General features: G+C 34.5%; 3 protein-coding genes across 8 annotated transcripts; 1 reads left to right on the top strand and 2 right to left on the bottom strand.

The window, feature by feature from the left end:
• Nucleotides 1–100: 100 nt before the first annotated feature.
• LOC107275131 lies at nucleotides 101–5744 on the bottom strand. The gene is made up of 14 exons (XM_015754955.2): nucleotides 5293–5744; nucleotides 4738–4983; nucleotides 4045–4155; nucleotides 3734–3943; nucleotides 3473–3658; nucleotides 3243–3416; nucleotides 2970–3094; nucleotides 2394–2896; nucleotides 2119–2321; nucleotides 1845–2046; nucleotides 1550–1756; nucleotides 1389–1472; nucleotides 1029–1316; nucleotides 101–955 (listed from the first exon to the last, which is right to left on the bottom strand). The coding sequence occupies exons 3-14, from the start codon at nucleotides 4096–4098 to the stop codon at nucleotides 642–644; spliced, it is 2550 nt and encodes an 849-aa protein (XP_015610441.1). The 5' UTR covers nucleotides 4099–4155; nucleotides 4738–4983; nucleotides 5293–5744; the 3' UTR covers nucleotides 101–641.
• LOC107275133 (protein preli-like) lies at nucleotides 4512–8988 on the top strand. 3 transcript variants are annotated; one of them, XM_015754957.2, is made up of 5 exons: nucleotides 4512–4662; nucleotides 6463–6737; nucleotides 6802–7015; nucleotides 7102–7350; nucleotides 7435–8988. In XM_015754957.2, the coding sequence occupies exons 2-5, from the start codon at nucleotides 6646–6648 to the stop codon at nucleotides 7597–7599; spliced, it is 720 nt and encodes a 239-aa protein (XP_015610443.1). In that variant the 5' UTR covers nucleotides 4512–4662; nucleotides 6463–6645; the 3' UTR covers nucleotides 7600–8988. The 3 variants fall into 3 exon arrangements, with proteins under 3 accessions (XP_015610443.1, XP_024935588.1, XP_024935587.1); XM_025079820.1 differs by lacking the exon at nucleotides 4512–4662 and adding an exon at nucleotides 6122–6141; XM_025079819.1 differs by lacking the exon at nucleotides 4512–4662 and adding an exon at nucleotides 6231–6367.
• Nucleotides 8989–9112: 124 nt separating this feature from the next.
• LOC107275132 (spondin-2) lies at nucleotides 9113–16676 on the bottom strand. 4 transcript variants are annotated; one of them, XM_025079813.1, is made up of 8 exons: nucleotides 14893–16676; nucleotides 13533–13812; nucleotides 12770–13447; nucleotides 10869–11068; nucleotides 10675–10779; nucleotides 10339–10518; nucleotides 10088–10250; nucleotides 9113–9596 (listed from the first exon to the last, which is right to left on the bottom strand). In XM_025079813.1, exons 3-8 carry the CDS (start codon nucleotides 12969–12971, stop codon nucleotides 9397–9399), a joined length of 1050 nt encoding a protein of 349 aa, XP_024935581.1. In that variant the 5' UTR covers nucleotides 12972–13447; nucleotides 13533–13812; nucleotides 14893–16676; the 3' UTR covers nucleotides 9113–9396. The 4 variants fall into 4 exon arrangements, with proteins under 4 accessions (XP_024935581.1, XP_015610442.1, XP_024935582.1 ...); XM_015754956.2 differs by having other exon boundaries at nucleotides 13533–16676; XM_025079815.1 differs by having other exon boundaries at nucleotides 9421–9596; nucleotides 10072–10250; nucleotides 13533–16676.
• Between the last annotated feature and the right edge of the window lie 13 nt (nucleotides 16677–16689).

The following is a 16689-nucleotide window of genomic DNA, read 5'->3' as shown; positions in this document are numbered from 1 at the left end:
AATAAGACCGTCGTATAAACGAGATCATGAAGCCAATAAAATGTCTGGCATAATTGAGAGCGAATTTCAAATTGTTATAATTACATGCAAAAAACACGTATTTTAATTTTGGCAAAGGTTTAATTAATTGCTCAAATGAAACAAAATGCGTACAACACTATTGGTAGAAAAATACATGAAATCGTACTAAATATTAGAATTTATCTATTTCCTATTTGCGAATGAGTACTTGGCTGTTTAGAAATGCGCCGTATACACTCTGTAATCTTTCGTATCTAATCACTATCACTTAAATATTTTATTATTAAGATTCGATATTGAAGTAAGATTCAACTACTCCGAAAATACATCACTGGTTATTGCCAAACGATTACCTTGCTGATTGGAGGAAATCTTTAAATTAACTGTATAGCGGGAGTGCAGTAGAATCTTGGTTCAATCTCGAGTCGAACATTTTACAGTTTCTCGGTTCTTTTTTTTTCGTGAATAAACTTTTTGATTTCTTTATATAAAAATAGACGTGTGTATAAATCTATGTCAACGTTAATCGTAATGAAAGATTTCATTATGAAATTCTCATAAATTCATTAATTGGACGGATTATTAGTTAATGCTGCGTCACTCATTGCTCCTTCTAAAAATCAAGGAAAAATTATTCTCCGTGAATTTTTCGCTGCAATCTCAATTTTTCTATCGAGTCTCTGTATGTCTTCGACTTTAACAGATGCGTCAATGGCCGAAGGAGCATCTCCACCACCAACTCCTGAACACTCTCCAATCGTATCCATACTCTGGCACAAATTACCCAAATAAATACCAGAAGCTACTTTAATATTCTCCGAGTGTTCCTTAAAACTGTCTGGAGAATTTTTCATTGTTGGCTTCGCAGAGACAGGCGATTTTCCTAGACTCGAATTAAGCGTGTCCGAGAGAGACGTCACTTTATCCAAAATGCCTAAAACAATTGAATCAAAAAATAATTTGGAAATATATCTTTGAATGGAAAAATTATTTCTACGTATTCTTACTCGTTAAATCGATACTCTCAACCGACAAGTCTAAATTGTCTTGAGAGATGAAACTATCCCTGCTAAAGAGATGCTGTCTGATGCTCGATAAATTTCTCATCTTCAATTCATTTCTCATTGACGTATCTTCTGAATTCTCTGCTTTTCTTGGTGTCTTGTACATGACGGATCTTTCTGTACGCATAGTACGTCCTCGCTTTATATATGGAATAAGACAAGACAAATTGGACGGAGCTCTTGGTAGACTATTTGCTGGTTGTATAGACAATGGCGGCTTGTAGCTTTTCACTATAAGATATTAATTAAAAATAATTGATTTAGATAAGTACAAACTATATGGATTAATGTCTATGTGTTTACCCGTGTACGGAGTTCTTATGTATGTTAAAGAATTCTCATCTCGTGGAAGTCCAAAAATGCTAGATGGAAAACTCAGTCTAGATTCTAAAAAAGGTTTCTGTTAGCATCTTTTACATCTTATACTGTTGTTTTATTTTATCTTAATTAAATATTAAACTTACCATTAAGTGTGTCGCCCTGTCCCATGCCGGCTTTACCATAACTACTGTTCGTAAGTATGGAATTATTCATTGTAGTAATCAACGCTGGCTGTAATCTTTTGACGACATTTAAAATTAGTTCACATCGTTTTATCACACGAAGTTGCTGAGGATCTGTGGCATTTTCTACCAAAAGAGTCTTTGATGCTGCATCGGCCTCGAAAATTGCTAGGATCCAATGAAATTAATTTTTATCTACTTATCTTGTTATTTGTTATTTTCTAGCGTAAACTTTATGTCCACTTTAATTGCTTACCAGCTTTGAGTTCCTGAATCATCATAGTGGTCTGCCTCTCTATATTATCTCGACCGATATCATTGACAGTCGCTGTCAATTGACTAGATAATGAAACTGCTCTTTGTACAATTCCATGTACCTGAGCTTGTGTCACACGTTCTCTATTGTCCAAACAATCTGACATGACAGATACACGCTCTTGCAAATCATCTAAAACTACCTAGACAGTAAATTAGAGGAATTAAACTGTTATCAAACATTGAGCACTTGTACATATTGCTGAAATACAGACCTGACAATATGCAGCTGAGTCAATAATAAGATCGACAACATTATGCAGTTTATTTATCTCTAACTGCCACTGTGCGGTCAACAATTTTACAGAAGCCTGCATTTCCTTATTATCCGGATGCAAATAAAAGGAAGTGATGGCTGGTACCAGTTCTGTTTCCAAGGATTCAAGACTGGCCAGGCAATTTCGAATTTTGTTAACTCCTATACACGTTCAAAATTGGATTCAGTATTTTTATATACGTATGTATCATTAGATAAGAATAATCTACTCACTATTGATATCCTTACAGCAAGCAATGGCGAACATGCCTATTTGCATGGCTTTGTCAGTAACTTGATCAAATTCCTCTACAGCAGAACTCAAATCATTTTTTGACCTTTTCTTAGCAGTCAATAAATTTCCACAGGTTTTTACAAGCTTTCTTAGTGCACCGAATGGATCACTAAATACTTCCATGACGAGAGTCAAAACAGAAATATTCACTTTACGTTCAAGACGGTATAAAGCGTCGTTGAGGGTATTCATGAAAAGATTATTCAATGTGGGGTCAGGTTTTTCAGATAGCAATTGAGTTTTCAAATTTTCATATTCCGACATTATTGATTGACTTGTTGCTGTGATTGCATTGAAATTGCACAATTGACATACTTGGGCAATGGCCATTGCATGGGAAAATACATCTTCTATTCCAAGCCACAAATCAGCACATTCTGTGATCAAATCCTCCTGCGATTTTCCAGGCATACCAGATATTATATCCAGTACCAAATCCATTCTGAATGAAATTAAATTTTTAATCAATTTTTTAGCTTACTGTTATCTAATAATTTTATTTCTCACCATAGTACCTGTATACAAAGTGATTTTCCTTTTCAAAATTTTCATCCTCCTCTGTTGGATTTTCACAGTCCAATACTTCTATTATCATCTTGAAACACCAACATAATCTTTCACATATGTACTTCTTACAAGTCTGTAATTAAAAGAAATTATGTAATTTATACGCATAATACTCTCAAAGGATTTATAATAAATAATTGGAAAATATCAATGAGCAGAGTAAGGATGTTCAAAGTATTATCGTACATAATGAAATTCATCAAAAAGAATAGATTACATACATATATCGGTGCATTAAGGTGATGCTGCTCTTGAATGACATGTACAAGCATTCCAAAACTAACACAGAGCTGACATGAATACAGGCCAATTTTTTCTGACAATAATTTTGATACCAAGTTCTTTCTGTAACGCTGCACTGGTTCAAAGACTTCCATTATGAAAACACCAATTTCCTAAAACAACAATTATTATTAACAATCTAGTAAAACCTTATTATTATTATTACTACCTTAATATTTTGAAGATCCTCAATCTCATTTACAGCACCCATTTCTTTGACATAATCCCAACAGTCCTGGAGACTCTGTTTCAAAGGGAGACATTCCAACTTTTCCAAAGTTTTTAGGCAAGATAAGAATTTCTTAAAGAGTGCAGTAGTCACGTCTTCACCATTCTGACAATGGATACTCTGTACCTATTACAAAAAGTTTTACAAGTTACAAGGAATAAAGGCATAATTAAACAAACAACAAATATAATCGTGTCTTACCAAATCATTCACATTACTTATAGAACAGAATTGCTCGATAATTCCTGTTATTTTAGATTTCAATTCTTGATAATCCGTAGCATCCTCTTTCGATAAATTTTCAAATTTATCTGCAAGACTTTGGAGTTGTTCGACAAACAAAGATTTCACCAACACAACATCAGGTGGTTTAGCACTTTCATTCGCCAGTAGTTGCCGCAATTTGTTTATCTATGAAGTACACAAAATTTCATTAACAAATTTTAACAACGTAAAAATACAATTCTTACCATCCCCAAATTAGTGACATAAACTTCCAAAATTTAAATTACCTGAACTTCGATGGGTTCCAAAACTTTTTGCATACTTCTCGTCTTTAACGACATTCTTCCAAATATCAAGAAATTGCAGTATTTCTCCAAAAAGATCCTCAATTATGATTTCTGTATTTAAAGTGACCGTTTGTAAACAAAATGAGCCTCGCAACCAGATAACACAAGCTAACTAATAATCTGTATATGTATAACAATACGAATGATAATAGATAATACCAAGAAGCCAACAAGATAATCTCATAAGATACAAATACAGTGCTGCCAATAGACGCAAAACTGCTACCATAAATGCATCTGTCATATTGATATTTTTTTTTCAAAATATTCATCCAGTTATATAATCCACAAGCTTAACGTCGTTTTCACGAAATTTAAAATTCATCTCAATTATGTTTTTTATTCATATCGCTGCCCCAAAATATTTGGTATCTAGGAAAATTGTAACCAATATTTGCTAACATTGCGTAATAAATAGTTCACAATAAAGATGTCGCTGATCGCATACTAAGATGTTCGATGTAACAAATGTGCTGCATATTCGAACTGTGATACAGTAGTACACGAGGTTATAAGACACTGAAAACTGGAGCAACAAAATTTATGAAAAGCAAGCTGGTGAGTTAACATTATTATAAACAATTTTTACCTTAACAACAATTATAATAACTTTATACAAGTAGTTAGACATACTTGATAAGCGGGCATTTTGCCAGAAATTTACTCCGGCCGGGTTCTTCACGATCTTTGCTCATTTTTATTATACTCCCACGTCTCTTTGTTTTCTTCGTGACTGTTTAAACATATTCTTTATGATAAAGCAAATTATTGTACGTTTATGCCTTATAATGCAAAGCATGCGCTTTCTTTGTCGTCGTAAATTATTCAATACTGTATTATGTAATTTTTTAATTCAATTCCTGGAGTGTGGGGGCTTGCCTATGTTTTGAAACAGTAATCAAGGATTAATTTATTAATGAGAAGATAAAGCATGTCATCTTGTCAGTTTTGGTTTTAGATTTTCCAATAATTTATTTCTGGCTCTTATTTTTTTGTATTTGTTACTATTACTATATCAGCAAACATATCATTAGAAAGTATAAGAAGATATTGTTTTTTTGTTATACTGTATTATAAGAATGGGATATTTGGCATTATATAATATGGTGGTCACTGATACATTATTTTCTATTTAGATATTCATATAACATATTTTAAACTGATAAGAAAATATTTGTTCTTGGATACCTTATATTTACGTTACTCCAAAGTGTTAATTTATATCTGTCAGGTAAGATGGCATTGAAGAAAACATTCAACCCTTTGAATTAGAGTAATTTGTCTTCAAAATAATTTTTTAGTTCAGGAACAATTTGTTGAAATTATAACTGTATGCAGAGATAGGGTACAAAGGGTACTTATAAAAATAAACTTATTTGCTTGAAGTGTTCTAAATATACTATGCAATAGATAGTTCTGAGATATGTCATACAGGTCAAAGATTATTTCCAAAATTGTCATGAATATAATAAGATGTGTTTCTTCGTATCAAGTGATAATACAACTGTCATTGTAAATTTGACCTATAGAGGCTAAATTCGCAGGTAATACTAATTGGGCTTTGGTTAATTAATTAATTCATAATAAAAGATCAGAAACTTTAAACGTGATTTTCAATTTAATTTTTTTGTTCACTGCAGTAAGTTTATCATATCAAACAGAATGCAGCTTCTTTTTCTGGGACATTGAAGCTCGTTAAGATATTAAATAAAAAGTTTTAAGATCATCTCTACTGTAGTTGGAAAATATCCAAGTCCCAAATACTTCTCTACTAACAGTTTGTAAAGGAGGTCACTCACAAAGACTTGTTTAAATATCTTTTTATTTTTACGATAGGTACTTCTTCTATCAGTAAAAAATACCGTTTATGCTTCTGATTATATGATGTGTAAAGAGAAAAGCGCACGTGTTTTGAGACATAAAAACGCAATGAAGAGCTACGTGACTCAAAGCACGTGTCTGCCGACTTGTGATCATGCACGTGTATTTATTTTTCACACCCACTTCAATGTTCCATTCAAAAGGCGCAGCCGCATGGTAAACAAAATGTGATCTTTTCATTAGCTATCGAATTCCCCCTCCAATTGAGTTCATTGATTAATATTAACAAGGTTTTATAGTATCTAAATAAATAGTAGACTTAACAACAAGTTCGTGGTGCAATGTTATGAAACGCGAGAGAAATTGATGATAAATATTAATAAACGAGAAAATAAAGTTTTATTATAGGTTGTACTAAGATTTTTCACAACATGAAATATTGGTTATTATTAGTCTAAGAACATCATCTTCGACGAAATGTGTGAATCATTGAGTGATCTGCGGTTATAAATGTTCTCAATTTTTTTCTTCTGGCAGATTAAGACTCTGGATATCAATAAGAAAGCTGCACAAGAATAAACAGTTACTCTGGATATTTATGAAAATGGTTTACAATCAGAAGTCAAGCTGGCGTTAAATACAAATTGTCTTTCGGAGCCTCACAAGTTTATGAATAATTGAACTGAAGAAAGGATTAATCAGCTTCAACCCTCTTGTACAATGGTCAAGTATTACGAGAACAGCACTGTCTTCCAGTTTAGTTGGGATCAGGTGGCACGAGGTTTCTGGCATCGCTACCCAAATCCTCATAGGTAAAATAACAAGATATAAAAGTATATTTAAAATATTAAGGTACCAAACAGAACTTGTATACAGCTCACATGTACTTTCGGAAGACACAATATCCAGAGAAGTTAAAGATGGCAAACTCTACTCGAAAAGACTACTTACCAAGACTAATCGAGTACCCAAATGGGGCGAAAGGTTTGTCAGTAAGAACATTGTCAAGATCGTTGAAGAAAGTGTTGTTGATCCTAAGGAAAAGACCTTCACAACTTACACCAGGAATCTAGGATACACAAAAGTCATGGTAAACATTAATGCGAGCACTTTGAAAGCAAATAACAATAGAAACTAATTATTTATATCGATTAACAAAAATTCTTCCTTTTAAAGAGTGTCATCGAAAAGGTAGTTTATAGAGTGTCCGAAGAAAATCCCAAATGGACTGTGGCAGTGAGATCTGCCTGGATCGACAGTCATGTATTTGGTTTCAGCCGTGCCATACAGGCATTTGGTCTGGATAGGTTTAAAAAGAATTGCTCCAAGATGTCTGGCGGTTTTAATTACGTCCTGGCACACATGTTTCCGACCACTGCACAATACATGAATCCTAACTTATCACAAATGGGTTTTGCTGACAGAGTAAGTATACCTTCAGGAATTAAATACTCTTTTAAAAGAACCTTTCTTAATATTTACAAAAAAATCTACCACTTTATCACTAAGATGGGTGAACCATCAATGACTAAGTTAAGTCATGCCGCAGAGGATCTTCAACACAGTTTCCACGACAAAGCAGAAAAAATGAAAGATGCTGCTAAAAAGGCAACTGACCTCGCCAAGAAAAACGCTGGACCTGTGTACGTAGCCTGTCAGCCCAATCAATCGTAAAAAGACAATACTATAACTACGCCATTATATCTCCGTACTGAAACATGTACGAAAAAATCCTATTATTAAATGCTTTCCTCCTATTCGGTTGGATTCCTGATGAGCATTATAATAGAGAGTGGTCGAATACTTCAGACTCTAGACTCTGTTCAGTTTTCTACTTTGCCCATAAGGAAATATAATTTCGATAAAGAATATCTTGGGCTTAAGGTATAAAACGAAAAAGAAATAGTCATTCCTTATAACTGCCAGTCGCTTAGATCATTTCAGAATCATCGTTTCCACTGCGGTTGGACATGATTCTTATTCTTTGAGTATTACCGCATTTTTCTCACTCTTATCTCGAGTTTCGGATCGATAACATACTGTTTAGTAAAAGTTACCTAATATTTATTTGTCAGCTAGTTAATTACTTGCTTATTACTACATATTGATCCTAAATTAAATAATATAATAGATTGGAGAAAAAATGTACCACTCCATTTGCCTATTGATTTTGCATGTCTATTTCTAATGAAAACCATGTTGTCTTCTTTTTTCTTAGTCTTGTATTACCTTCCGTGAGGTAAATACCCTTTTATATATTATCATGTTTTCACCATATCTCAGGTGCGTTTGCATTTTCCCATAATTTTTTCCGCATCGAATCGCTGACTCGGGATCTGCAATCAAGACTTGGCGCATTAAGGGAAGACCCGTTAATTATTTTAATTTCATTTTTGAAACTAAAAAAAATTTCAATTTGCAAATGATTCTGTTCCTCGTATTTTTGGGTTCAAACCCTAGCTCATGTGGATCACGAAGCAATCTTATTCAATATTATTCGTGTATCCATGTACTATTAAACTTTTATTTTTTTATAGACATACTAGTAGCACTACTGAGATGATCGAAATTCACTGAATCACTATTGATCTTTAATAGAGATAGTTTAGCACACAATCGTTGTCCGCGACTATCGCGCATTGCGAAGTTAACTTTTCTAATATTATGCAATCCATTGATAAGATATATAGCAACCTATCACAACTTCTTGCAGTACAACCGAATCGCGGGTTAAATGACCAACAATAAAAATTTGATGTACCTACTGTCAGAAAGTAGTTCGAATTATAAATTCATGACATGTGAACAATCTTTTATTAGCCGTTATCGCATAATCGGTTGGAAAGAAAGTGCAAGAGAGAATGCAATTCACCTGTTATGTACGTTTGTAAATTACTATATATTATATATTTGTTTAGTTAATTACTCGTAAATAATGTGTAAGATAAATTACATTTGTATATGAAAGATATAGGCGCATACAAAGGCGCCTCATAGTATATATTATTATGAAAAAGTAATGAAACTACATGAGTCATAAAATGCCCCAAAAAAATCTATTAACTGAATATATCATTTAACCTTCTTTGTATTCCATAAGAATTCAAAATTTCTTTCCGCTAATTCGTATTGGGATAGACGACGCTAATAAGATGCGTTATTTTAATTGTCAAATTGTAAAAAAAAATCAAGTCAAAGCCAAGAAGCTCCATTGTTTATTCAAGATAATACAAAGCCTATCATGTAAAAGCGTAACGATGCCTACATACTAATTGTTACAATAGCGAAATTAATAATAATTAAGCACAAGAAAGTACTCAAATGTCCCTATGGACAAGATATTCAATATCAGTCAGAGATGCGAACATTGGTGAAATTGTAATAAATGGACACTGTACAAAATATAAGGCACTTGGAATTTTCCTGCGAGGATCCTAGTCACAAAATAAAAAATGTTATCCTCTATGCTCTTCACCAGTTGAAGAATTTGTCGATGCAATTTGTTTGCTGACCACACCAACGAGTTTGACGTGTCTCTTGTGGACAAGGAGTACCGCCTCTTTTGTTAAGAGTCAGGATACTCCTGGTCCTGCTTTCAAAGCCTACACCACAGGAGGCACTGCAGGTTGACCATTCAGACCATTCACTCAAGAGACAATCCACTGATCTTCCTGATAAGAAAACAAATTAATTAAAAACCTTAAAATACACGAATATCAAAATATTCATTGAAACAGATAAATAAATTATTGTAGAAATTATTTAAGTGAACTTATATCATATAGTGCATACCATAGTGTTTACGTGTGACTTTAGAACGTGAAGAAAAATTCATCGCGGACTCTTGAAGTAATAAAATTAAAAAATTCCGAAATAGCTCTCTCGTCTGTTCATACAAAAGTTTTGTTAGTTTAATTCTTGATAATAAAGAACAAGTTACTCCACGTGGCACTGTTGAATTTTTCATAGGTTTGGAGAACATGAGATATGGCTGTTAGGATAATATTTGAGAAAGAATGTCGTAAAGATTCGTCATGGTGCTGAGATTAGATCTATTACGTACAAAGAAGATTAATTCACTTTGTAGTTTTGTGAATCTTGTGTGAGTAATTGGGTATACTGTTTACTAAAAAAAAATATGTATACCAATTGTTAAACTCACTCGCAGCTTTCTTGTAGATACGTCTAGCATGTAATCTCTTGTGCAGCGTACGACTTGTTGAATCTGGCAATGGTACCACAACTGTACTAATTTTGCTAAACTTAGATTTTTTATGTTTTGGGCCAAAACAAAGTCGCTTATTATTTGCCCTGTATACACGTTCCTGAAATTTGTACATCAATTTTGATGAATTTTCTTCATTCTTTATACGTTAACTCGGAATTCTTGATATCTAAATGAACTTTTTCTACCTTAATAAAGTGGAAGGTCACCAATGGTGGCAATTCATTCAGATATGGATAATAAAAACTGTTAGCTGGATGAGATGGATTTTTTGATGTTATCATACTAATGGGCGATTGTGGTTCACTTGCCCAATTAGGTGCTGTAAAAGTAAAACCCTCGTCGGTACCAGCATCAATAGGTCCTGCCTGAAATTTATATTTTCATAAAAATAATAACTATAGTACTACTATTTATTGTTACGACTCTTTCTTTAAAACCTTCATGTAATAAAAAAAAAAAAAATAATTCACAACTAACTTCAAGAAGTCATATTCTGCAGTTTAGTCGTTAAAATATTTTACCTCAATGGTCAAATTATTCAGCCAGTAACCATTCATACAAAGTTCTATGCTGTCCAGACCCACAAACCAGTCTGGAGACGGTACTATTTTTGAGATGACCGAGACCTTGAAGATGAAAAAAGATGAAATGAAATTTAAACAAAAATTATCCTTATACAATTTAACCGTAATCTTAACACAAGATAAATACGTACTTTGGTGTGTTTAGCATCGGAATAAAAAATAGTTTCAGTCATCCCGACGCCTTGCAGAATTCTTCCAGCAGCGAATACATCTCTGACACCTTTACGTTGTTCCAAAATTTCACCAGAGCCTTTTTCCGCTATAAGACGTACTTCCGGCGTAGCCTCGAGTCCTTCGCGCCACAGTATATAAGAAGAATTATGCACTATTCCTGGAAAGTACATAATAATATAACGTACCAGACAAAAATATATATTAGTATATTACGATACGAGTGCGTTAAAACTTTTTCCGAGTGCTGCAATCAGTCAAATTGAGAAATAGTTTTTTCACCGAGTATTGTACAAAGATTTAGTTAATTGTACAAAAAGATGCGAAAATGGGGATTTTACGCACTTGAAGTGTGCGTAAAACCTTCATTTTCGCATCGAGTTAAATAAAAGTAAATTATGTTTAAGAATTTCAAAATGGAGTTGCATAAACGTCTTAAAATAACAGACGCTTAAAAGCATTAACCAATCATAACGATCAAGCAACCGCTTATAACACAGAGTGAAATAATAACAAGAGGTCATAAATTATTGAAAAGACCATTCCCGACGCCCGGCGTCGGTCTAATACAATACTGAATTTCATAGAACCACAACACGATTTATGTACGTGCAGCCCACAATAATGGCGTCTCTGTCCGAGATTTCGACGCCAGACCGTGACAGGTAATGTTTAAAAAAAAAAAAAAGCAAACATGAAATATCAATTCAATAAGACTCTACAAAGATTTAAAATAGCCATTCCTTTCACTATAATACTATTTCCATTAATTACTTTCTTATTCATCGTTACTGTCATTTCTAAGTTTAAGGTCATAACCTTCTCTCTTCTCCATCCACCAAATCTTCCGCCTTAAAACGCTTCCGCAATCATTAAAGTTCATCATCCATCATTCGTATTCTTCCAATCATCAAGCCCATCGACTGCCACCTCAAATTCATCATCGTATCATAAGCCATCTGCGTGTTAACTACCTTAAATCGACCATGAAATTCTTTCCATTGTATTTTGTCTGCACGCCGCCTCCTTGAGATTCTTAGCAACGGGTCGCGAATCGCTCATTAATATCATTCAGCTTATAAGACATTGACATTGCTAGCACAAATAGTTTATGTATACACATACACTCTCGATAAATAAAATAGTACCCAGTTACATAACTGATTTCTGTGTCAACAATAAGCTGACCCTATGATAATGGAAAATAACTTTGCAATGCTTTTCACATTACTCATCCAGATTATGCCTTATTGTTTTCAGCAATTCTTTTTTAGCAACACTTTTAATCATAAAACTTGTTTTTCAATAAAATCCTTATTCCTTAAATCAGTGCCAATTCATTGCTCATTGTGTAACTAAAATAGTTGATCAATTATATGCCGTTCAGTATTATACATATATGTATATGAGTGTTACGATATATCAGTGCACTCGAATGAGCAGGAGCTACGAGTACTTCGTAGTGAGTCATACGTGCTCTTGATTGTTTTAACGACAGGCGATTTCCCTTGGGCGGTAATGACGAAAAAGAGAAGAAAAAAGGAGTCACAGATATACGTGTTAACTTACTGAGACGAGAGAGTAAAAAGAGAGTTATATATATTTATGACATGTCTCAAATCACTCACTGTCATTCGTCATTGGTCACTCGATTAATCTTAATCACTTTTAACACGCTGGAGCATAAGTTGGTTTTTCAATTAATATATTAGATTAATAAAAAGATACAGGACTCCCTACGATTGACCCTAGTTTATTAATTAATTTTTATAACTGGGTCATTCGATTATTACGATATTGGTATGGTCAAATTAGAGTAAAGTCATTCGTTGAATGTATTAATTTGATAGCAGGGATTTACCGTGTAAACGAGAAAACTGCGCCGGTGGTCTGGAGGTTGGATATTGCTTTGGAAAACTGTTTTTGTACCAATGACTGTCCATCTTTATCCTGTAGACAGCCAGTGTATCAGGACTGCAGATGTCTCGATTACTTTTCGCTAGGGTGACGACGATGTTGCCAAGGAGGCACAGGACACCGAATACGAGATTAGAGGATCCCATATTTCGTAGTTATATTGATGTTGAGTTATTGAAATAAATACAAGTAACAATTTGTCTTTCCAGTGATGCAGAATCGCCGACGAATTCCTTTATTCAAATATTAGCACCGTTATTCCATAGGAATCCCATAACTTGCATCATTGACATAAGACACTGTTCGGAGGTTAAAAAATGATTTGCCATCCAATGTTTTCCCCGCGCAAAACACTAAGCTTGTCTGTTTCTATCGAAAAAGCAGATCGACAATATTCTCAGAGATAAATGATCTGGTTGGTAAAAAAAGAAAGGAACAGAAAATCCGCGACAAGACACTGGCACCGGGAAGTCTGCTCGCTCGGTGAGAACTCGCCAAACTGCTTTGCCGCTTAATGCGTGGGCCATTATTTATACCTAGACTGTGCAGCCGGGCGCCGCATCTTGCAGGCTATTTTAATCAGGTAAATATTCCAGGATTTATGGTAGCAGAAGTACAGGCACTAGGATAGAAGTAACTGTTTATGTACGTGATTACTTAATTAGAGTGCAAGAGTTCAAATGAAGATGGTGGAAATTATTACTTACTTGTACAGCGCCAAGTTGGCTGTACTGTTTACCATCATTCAAATTCTGGCTGATCTCGTTTCTCGTGTCTCTTATTTCTTTTTTATAACTGTATATAGCGTCGGTGCCGTTCAATGGAAACCAATCAATGAGTTTCTGCTGAGTATTGAGGAAGGGAATGTACCTGAGGTAGTTTCCAATAGATGTGGCACGTGCCGATGAAGGCGCTTTAAGGTGAACGCGCTCAAGGCGAAATTTGACCGCGTCTATAAAGCAACGACGGTTCCTGCTGACTTTCCTTCTGCAAAATGTTAGGTCCTTATATGGATCAGAATATAGAGATTCTGGATATTGATAGGGAACACAGCATTCTATAGGCCCAAAAATGAGGTCTTCTTTTTTGAGGTTAATGAGGATAAACTTAAATATAAAAAGATAATTGTTAGGAATATTACACAGATAATTTTAACAAAACGAAAAATAATTAATAAAATTTAAAATTTATATGAACTTTATCGAAATCTTTGCTACTTATTCGTTTATTAATAGTCGTTTTATCTTGTTTATCGATTCTCTTTTTCTTCTTTTATTTCACAGAATCCGTCCCACCTCCCGCTCTCGACCAGTGCTTCAATTCAAGCCTTGAACTAATTCCTACGAGTCGAGGAGAGTTTAACAATAAGAGTACGTGGGCGTGACGATTATCAAACATGTGAAATTTGTCATTGTCGTTAATCAAGGAACATCGCACGTACATCCATCAGAATATAATTAAGCAAATAGAAATGCCACGTAATTCCAAACGACTCAATCCAGAATTAACGATAAGTAGTTGGATAAAAATTAAATATATCCAAAAGATTTCCCGCACCTCATAAGTCAGTAGCCGCTGGAAACTACGATTTGGCGGTAAATATTTAAAGTTGAAAGATGCGCAACGACGTCGTACGCAGCTAATGGAATTGCAACGGATTGCTCGACGGAGCATGGAACGTTGACAAATGGTGTATGACACGATAGCGATTAATTGAAGAGGAAATTATGCGCAGCAAAATCAGAGATTCAGTCCAGTGACCATTGGTAGTGGAGATGATCATTCGTTTCGAGATGATAAATTAATGACGGCACGTGTCAACCCCAATGAACTGCGTTAATTATTCATCGACGCGCCACAATCAGCCACACGCATTTCTGGTGAACCCAATAGCAGACTTGAGGGGTATATGAGATGCTCCAACTCAATGCTTTTCAAACGCAGAACAAAATGGAACAAAAAAGGAAGTGAACTGTCACATTCGTAGCCACCCGATACGTAACTAGCCAAAACTTTGCAAAGCTATTATTAAATCGACATATAGATGAAATAAAAAGTAAGTCGTACCATCAAAAATACCAGAGCTTGTGTTGTACGACGTCTTTCAATAGACAATCAGTTAAAGCTCCTGATAAATAATGACTGGTCAGCTGCGGCCTGACCAGTGTTATTTTTTTCCTAACTTTTCATCAGTTTCCTCGTGACAATATATTACACTCTTATTTTTAGGTACTTTCCACACGATCGATCTGTCACGAATAAACTGGGCCGCCGTTAGCGTGGCTTCCATAATCCACCCCATATTAAAGCAGCTTTTCCAATTATACTGTAAGTCCATTACATACACAACTTTACACATGCATAACAAGTTACCTGTGACAAGCGACTTCACCCTCAAGTTTTGGAAAGCTTTTTTTCTCAATTTCATAGAACTAACGCTAGATGGCAGCACTATAACTCTGCAAACTTACTGCCAGTTCTACAAATCCACTTGCGCTTCAACAAAAACTTGATCAACTGCAACTTAAGCTGAAGCTGCTGTTCATCAATAATAATTAACACCATCTTGCCTAAAAAAATTGAATATTTTTTAACATACAAAATTTTAAAAAGCGAACTCAGACAAGATACCAGGATTTAATTTCATTTATTGATCAATCCATCGTGTTTTTTTTTCGTAGTCCTTCGATTATCACTTAAACTGTCAGTGGGCTACCCTCGCTTATCACTTGCAGGGCAGTGGTCGCGTAAAACTTATTACATATACTCAAAAATGTCTTACGGAGCGATTCAACCTTCTTTTTTAAGACGAATTAAGCAAGAAAAAAAAAAAGGAAAATGTAGAAAGTTCAAAGCCAAAGTACGAAAAGGTCGAAGGGCTCGCAAGACATTCGCCACATATATTATATCCTATTCGCATAGGGGCAGTGATCCGGAAGAAAAATAAAGACCTACCTAGAAGCGACATTTAAGTAGGGCGAATAATACTTCCGGTTGTTAATTAAGAGTTCCACGCCGACGTCACATCCTGTACAAATAAGAAGAGACGTCATTGCATACCGCACGCATCCTTTGCAACGTGTGCACAACATTGATTTGCAGAATGACAATGATGTTGAAGATGAATAATAATAAACGTCAACAACCATTCGCCATTATCAATTGTTATTTAATTATATTGATAGTACGCTATCTCTGTATATAATGTATCATCATATATATATATATATGTATATCTGTGAAGACCGCGTTCAAAGTCGTTGTTCAATGGCAAGCGGCTAGTTTGGGTACAGCTCCTTATTTTATTTCGTTTAGAATCCCAAGAGGCGAATAGGGACGATTTAATTTTTGCGCTAACTACTAATCAAGTTTCTCGTCCACCATTGCGATAGGAACAAACGAGGACAACAAAAATTATTAGAAACACCGTCCAACCCTAATTTTGAGATCACGCGCTTTCCTCTCTTCCTCATTCTCCCTTTATCTTTTCTTCTGTTAACTTCTTGTAACGTCACGAGTAGACTGCATGTTCTCTACTTTTTAGGCTATTACAATAAATCTCTATGCATTAGCTCTGCGCTTCGTCGAGGTGCATCTATTATCGATTGCCAACAAAACAAATAATATATATTCGTCACAATCAGCTCTCCCACCAAAAAAAAAAAACAAAAAAAAAACGGAGTTTTCGCATAGACGCCCGTTGTGTCTTTATATATTTTACTTATTCAGGTAAAAAATATTACTTCTCTAAGCACATGCAATCACCTCGACTCAGCCAAGCACAGTCAATACGCAGTTCTATCCATTAATTATATATTTATAGATACATGTATATATATATATATATATATATATATATATATA

The sequence above is a fragment of the Cephus cinctus genome, unplaced genomic scaffold (assembly GCF_000341935.2).
Source record: "Cephus cinctus unplaced genomic scaffold, Ccin1 Ccin1_scaffold0123, whole genome shotgun sequence".
In the NCBI taxonomy this organism is placed as follows: domain Eukaryota; kingdom Metazoa; phylum Arthropoda; class Insecta; order Hymenoptera; family Cephidae; genus Cephus; species Cephus cinctus.
Note: the sequence above shows the minus strand (reverse complement) of the source record. Positions and strands in the feature narration are given on the sequence as shown.